Raw genomic sequence first — 6,187 nt, 5'->3', positions numbered from 1 at the left:
TTAAAAATGAATTTATTTATTAATACAGTTGTATACTTAGAAATGTGCTGCAAAGAAAACAAAATAAAAATAATGTCGCCACACAAAGAGAAGAAACTAAACCCGGGATGAAGCTGCGTCGTCATATCAAAACAAAGTCGTACTGATGTGCCTTAATAAACTGTCTATTAGTAGAAAAATACATTTCAGGGCACACAATACAGCATCCAGTATCACAAATAAAGTCCGAGTCCACCAAAGCAGACCCTTCTTAAGTACAGAGTCGTCAAATTATTTCTAGTTTGTAAATAATAAAAATGTTTCTGTAACTGTTAAAAATGACATTACGTAGTGTTTGTATATATGTTGTTGGTATAAAAGATAACGTCCTTTTCCGTTGCATTTATTATTTCTTTTTTTTATTATTCATTTAAACTTTCTCCGTACTGCTAAGTTAAATTCCAAGGCTCAGAAGAATAACCGGAATACAAACATAACCAATGTTATAGTTTTCCTTTTTTTTTTTCTGTTTTTGTTAAGAAACTTTTTTCCATGTTAGGTTTTTATACAAAATAACAAAGATGTACAAAAGGTCATTTACAGCGAACCAAGGCCATATGCTAGCACGATATTTACAGCTGTAATTGAAACATATCCTAGTGTTCTGGTATATTCTTTGACTTCATATGCATAGCAGTGAAAATGCAGACCTGTTGATCAGACTTCATTATTTGTGTGCTAAATATCCCACTTCGCATCCTTCGTAACTTCCTTCTGTAACAGAAATTCGATGTTTGCTAGTCTTTCGGGTCAAAGTAACGAAACAAAAAACAAAAAATGCAGATAAGGCATCACTGCTTGCAGTGTATGATGGGTAGGTTTGTGTACTCAACTTAGTAGCAGGCGTTTGGACCTGAGTCATAGCACATGCATAGATCTCTAGACAGCAGGAGTTCCGGAAAACCACAGTCAGTGTTTATCTACGGTAAAACATCGCTAGAAAAGATCGGTTCAAAACGTAGAGAGAGAGAGAAAGAGCCCGTTTTTTTTTTTTTGTCTTTTTTTTAGCCAGAGAGGGAAGTCCATGAGCAGATGAGTGCAACAGTCACATTCCTTCAAAGGAGCAGTTCTTCACTTCAAAAAGTCTCAAATGTTCGTCATCTCCTAGAAACCGACATGCTTTCCAGTTCCGTGACAAAACGTAACAGCGTTCCACGAAAATCGCATGACCTCGCAAACAAAAAAGCTCTACATACATCAACTTTTCTGTTTGGGAGCACATTAGCAGGGTTCACTTGTATTAAGTAAAACTAATTCGTTTTTCCGGTTCCGTTCAAGACTTTTCTAATTATTTGGAGAAAAAGAGGCTACAAATGTCAAAAAGGGATTTTTTTTTCCGACTGTCTGTGGCACAGGTCATGCATTCCGTTAGATTTCTTCATTAATTTATGTATTCAGTTATTTTTTGCAAGTCTTCAAGCACCAAAAGGTAAAGAAAAAGGCAAAACCAAACTTAAAAAAGGGAGGAAAAACCAAAGGAAATAGGAAAAAAAGAGCGCTCCGTAGCATCTGCGCCATCTTCCAAGACTTTTTTTTTTTAGGAGGGAGAACGACGCTTCAGCCCATCAAAGCAAAGTGGAAAGAATTAATACTTGATGAAGTGGTGCAAATCCCTCCTCCTGAGCAGAGGAACTGGGAGAAGGGTTCAGTAACAGACCAGCTGTTGCTCTCTTCAGAAGTGGTCGATCAGCACGGACACACAGTTGGCGCCCACCAGGTAATTGGGGTCTCCTGGTAAACACTTGTTTTGCCAGCATTTGGGGTCACCTGTGGGTATATTCACAGGAGAAACTTCATGAGGAAAACTGTACACACAACATAATTACCTGACATTTCAGACGCTTTTCTGTTAACACTAGGACTGCACGATTTTGTGGGGGGAGTAACTGAATTGAGATTTTTCCGATAAAAATTGCTACCTAAAAAAAATACATGTAAAAAGCTCCAGGTTTGCTGTGCTGGTTCATTTATTTACACGACAACAGCGTTTTGGGAACGGGTTTCAAAGTGCAAGTTTTTGAAAACATTCTACGTGTAAACAACAAAAACATGGAAAAATGATGATGACGTCATGCACATGCGTTTTACATGTTCAGTCTATAGTGTTTCATCGCCATCTAATGGCCTGGCAGCAGAATACAGCGTTTTTAGTCGTTTTCGCGGATCCGCGTGAATGGAGATCGATTTGACAATGGTGTCGTCTGTACGTGGAAAACTCAAAGCAAAAACATCTCAGTTTTAAGCATATCGTTTTCGTGTAAACATACCCTCAGTTAACATGAATTAACAATGAACAATACTTTTAAACATTTATTAATCTTAGTTAATGTTACTTTAGACATTTACTAATACATTAAAATCAAAAGTTGTATGTGTAAATACTATTTCATGAACTTAAGCTAATAAATAAATAAATACTGAAAAAAAATTGCACACGCCACCACTAAAAACTGAAAACTACTTTTTGTAGTTTCTGTGTTTTGGCCGTTCATTTACACGACAAAAGCGTTTTGTGGGCCTGAAAACGCAAACTTTTGAAAACAACGCTTTCGTCTAAGTGTAAACTAAAAAACGTGAATTTGTGAAACCAGTGACGTCAAGCGCATGTGTATTATTTGTTTAGTCTATAGGCATGTAGTGTTTCTGAACAAAGTTACATCGCCACCTACTGGCCTGGCATAAATAAGATGCAGTTTTTAGTCGTTTCCACGCGAATGGTGATCATGTTGACGTCTAAGCGGAAAACGCAAAGGAAAAACTTTAGCACATCATTGTCATGTAAACTTAGCCTTAGTTAATGCATCAACTAACCTTAATTAATGGGATCTTATTGAAAAGTATTACCATTTTAATAATTTGACCTGGTCATGTGTAAAGGAACACAGTGCCACACTTAACTCTGAAAAACATATTTAATAAAGTAGATTCATGTTTTATTTCAATTAATCGTGCAGCCCTATTTCAAAACTGCAACTAAATTCAGTTGTCACTCTTTTTTGGGGGCTTAATCCTGTACACACAGTTCGATTATTCACAGGAGTGACCGAATTTGCTCCCGGGAATTTGTTAGTATCCACATATCTCTTTTACTGCCACGTTATCCCCATGTCAACCATCGCAAGATCAGGAGTGACTCCTGTAATCATACAAACGGAACAATTATTTTATTTGCAAGACTGAATCCCCTAAATTAATGTGGTTGTTATTCCCAAACCGTAGCAACACTGAACCTAATTCCTCTGTCTAGACTTGCCCTTTTCACACTGCAGCTAAATGCGGTTGTCACTCCCCTTTTGAACACTAAATCCACTTCTGTACACACTTGAATTCAGTTATTGTCTCAAATTCTTTCAAAATACCAAATGTAAAACAGGTTAATTTGTTGGTATCCACATTTCTTGTTTACAGCCACAAGAAACACCACATTATCAAATGCCGAGATTAGGAGTGACTCCCGTATTCCTACACAATCATTTAGGAGATTCAGTCCTGCAAATGAAATAAATATGGTTGCCATTTTCACAGTGCAGCTAAAATCAGTTGTCACTCCTCTTTTGAGCACCTAATTCAGTTCTGTACACATGCAGAGCTTGGTTATTTATGGGTCATAATCAAATTTTACTTTTAGCCATATGACATCCATATTTCTTGTTTATAGCCACATATCCATGTTAACCTTCACAAGAACAGAAGCTATTCTTTTATTCATCCACGCAGAACGATAATTTAGACAGATTCACTCCTGGATGTCTTTCCCAAAAGATATGCGTCCGTTCCAGTCACATTAAACACTATTTCATGGATTAATTGTGAATGAATGAGACTGAGACTGATGATAAAACGATAAAAAGCAAGCGCACAGATTGTGGCGTGAAAGTGTCTTGTGATCAGGATGGCTGTGTGAAATGTTAATTCAGAGAGCCCAGAAAATGAAACAAAACCAAAAGATGAATAAGCCCCTTCCAAGACGGCTTCAATCCCGATCCCAAAAGACCCATCAAAGGACAGAGAGAAAGGACAGCGTACCCGACGAGGAGTCGGAGGATTTTAGAGCAAAAGACCAACCATCAGGGGTCATAGACGCACAGTGTGGTAGACGCAGTTCCACGGGCTTCAGGAACTTCAGACCGTGAGGGCCGCACATCACCAGGGGACTGAGGAGAGTTTCACCTGGCAAAGTAGACATGGTCAAATAAGCTTCATACAGACAAACGTGCGCCATTCATTCAAAACACACACTACTGTTCAAAGGTTTAGGGTTGGTGAGATTTTAAAGGTAGCCTTTCTTTGATACAGTAATATTGTGAAATATTATTACAATTTAAAATAATTGTATTCTATTTGAATGTATTTTAAAATGTAATTTATTCCTGTGATGGTGAATTTTCAGCATCATTACTCCAGCCTTCAGTGTCACATGATCCTTCAGAAATCATTCTAATATGATGATTTGACGCTCAATAAACATTTATTATTATTATTATCAATGTTGAAAACAGTTGTGCTGCTTCATGTTTGTGTGGAAACCACGTAATTTTTTTTCCAGAATTATTTGATGAACAAAGCTCAAAAGAACAGCATTTATTTTTCAAAATCTAGAATAAAAGTATTAATTTCTTTAAAGTTTTGAATGGTAATGTAGGTCATTTTTAATAAAAAATTCAATCATCTAAACCATTTTCATAGAGCACAGAAATTGCTACTGTACATCTGGTTCAGTCTAAAAAGTTTAAGCGCAAAACATTTGTTTGCTACTATTTTATACTTCATGTTTAGTCACGTTGGAGTTTGTGTAAAGGTTAGTTTGCATACTCAATTCACGTATGCAAAGCTTTTTTTCTCCTCTAAAGAACGACAAAAAATCAGTGTTTGTTCAAATGTGACCGGGCCTTAAACGAAACACTCTGGCAAACGTTGTTGTTACCAGACAATGTTTCTCTTTGTAGCTAGTCTCATCTTTTTCTAAGCGAGTTTTTGTCCAAATGTGTTTTCCCTAATGCGTAAAGTGTAAATGCTAACAAAACCTACAATACTTTAAAAAAAACAAAAAAACATACTAAAACAAAACGCAAGCAGAAAAATAAATAAACCAAACAAAAGTCAATAGCATAATGATGTACTCTGCGGAAGGATTCAGACCTTTCTCTTTGTCCAGAGGGGGCAGAATGCTGTTGTCCCTGCACACTTTGAAGTAGATCTCCTGCTCCACACTATCTGGGATGGCTCCTTGTGGGATAATGATGCTGACTCCTGTCTCTATGGAGCTCAACACCCCGCCGTTACAATTAAAGATGCCCCGTGCCGTGGCCACCACCGTGTGACCTTCATCTTCTTCGTCGTCATCCAGTGCACTAGGGCTAGAAACAGAGGACAGTGAGTTGTTTGTTCAAGAGAGGGCATGAACGCTGATGTGGACTGGCTTTCATCATCTTACCTGACGGGGATGGCCTTGGGAATGGCGTTGATGTTGTTGTGCTGATACTTGGGCCTGTTGTCCATGGTGCGCGTGAACGTGTCGACCCCGCTGTCGGTGTCCTGCGGCTGGGGTGAGATTTGAGGTTTCAGGTTGTTGTTCACGCTAGGCTTGGACTGTGTGTCGTTGGGAAGCAGGTTGTGGTTGAATTTGGGGCTCTCGAACTTGCGCTCGAAGGGTCGGGCCGTGCTGGTGTAAGGCTTGGGGACGTAGCGGTTGTAGCTGGTAGGGACGCCTAGCGTTTTGGGAGGAGCGTCCGTGCCGTTGATAGAAGACTTGGGGGGCAGGTAGTTGGTCTGGATGGGATCGTCCCGGGTGGGAGCTCTGAGAGCCGACAGGTCCGGTTTGGCTTTGGGGGAGCTGTGAGGATCTGGCAGCGAGTTCACTGGAGATCAGAGAGAGGGATGATACACGCTTTAAAAACAATGCATTCAGGTTTTGCTGTGGTAACAAAATCACACAATTACTTTGGTATTGATTTTTAACATTTTGGCAATATAACAACATTGAGAATATGGCCATTCATTCTGTAAGAGGGTGCTACTTCAACTTTGGACACTTTTTATTATCTTTATTAATGGACTTTATCTTTTTATTTTTATTATATGATGGTCTCATTTAAACTGTCTTGGCAACTTCATCATGTTTTCATTTTTTGCTATTATAAAATGTTTA

At 38.5% G+C, this 6,187-nt stretch overlaps 1 protein-coding gene across 6 annotated transcripts in view; it reads right to left on the bottom strand.

Moving 5' to 3' along the window:
* Positions 1-408: 408 nt before the first annotated feature.
* Positions 409-6,187, bottom strand: part of tjp1b (tight junction protein 1b) — a 126,568-nt gene continuing 120,789 nt past the window's right edge. For all 6 annotated transcript variants that reach the window (XM_084094105.1, XM_084094106.1, XM_084094107.1 and 3 more), the window contains 4 exons: positions 5,474-5,897; positions 5,179-5,396; positions 4,066-4,209; positions 409-1,806 (listed from right to left, as the gene is read on the bottom strand). In XM_084094105.1, coding sequence (XP_083950231.1) covers positions 1,712-1,806; positions 4,066-4,209; positions 5,179-5,396; positions 5,474-5,897 — 881 coding nt within the window. In that variant the 3' untranslated portion in view covers positions 409-1,711. The remainder of the gene's footprint in view (positions 1,807-4,065; positions 4,210-5,178; positions 5,397-5,473; positions 5,898-6,187) is intronic.

This window comes from Abramis brama (assembly GCF_963993115.1).
Source record: "Abramis brama genome assembly, chromosome: 20".
Classification (NCBI taxonomy): domain Eukaryota; kingdom Metazoa; phylum Chordata; class Actinopteri; order Cypriniformes; family Leuciscidae; genus Abramis; species Abramis brama.
This window is presented reverse-complemented; position numbering and strand designations above follow the sequence as displayed.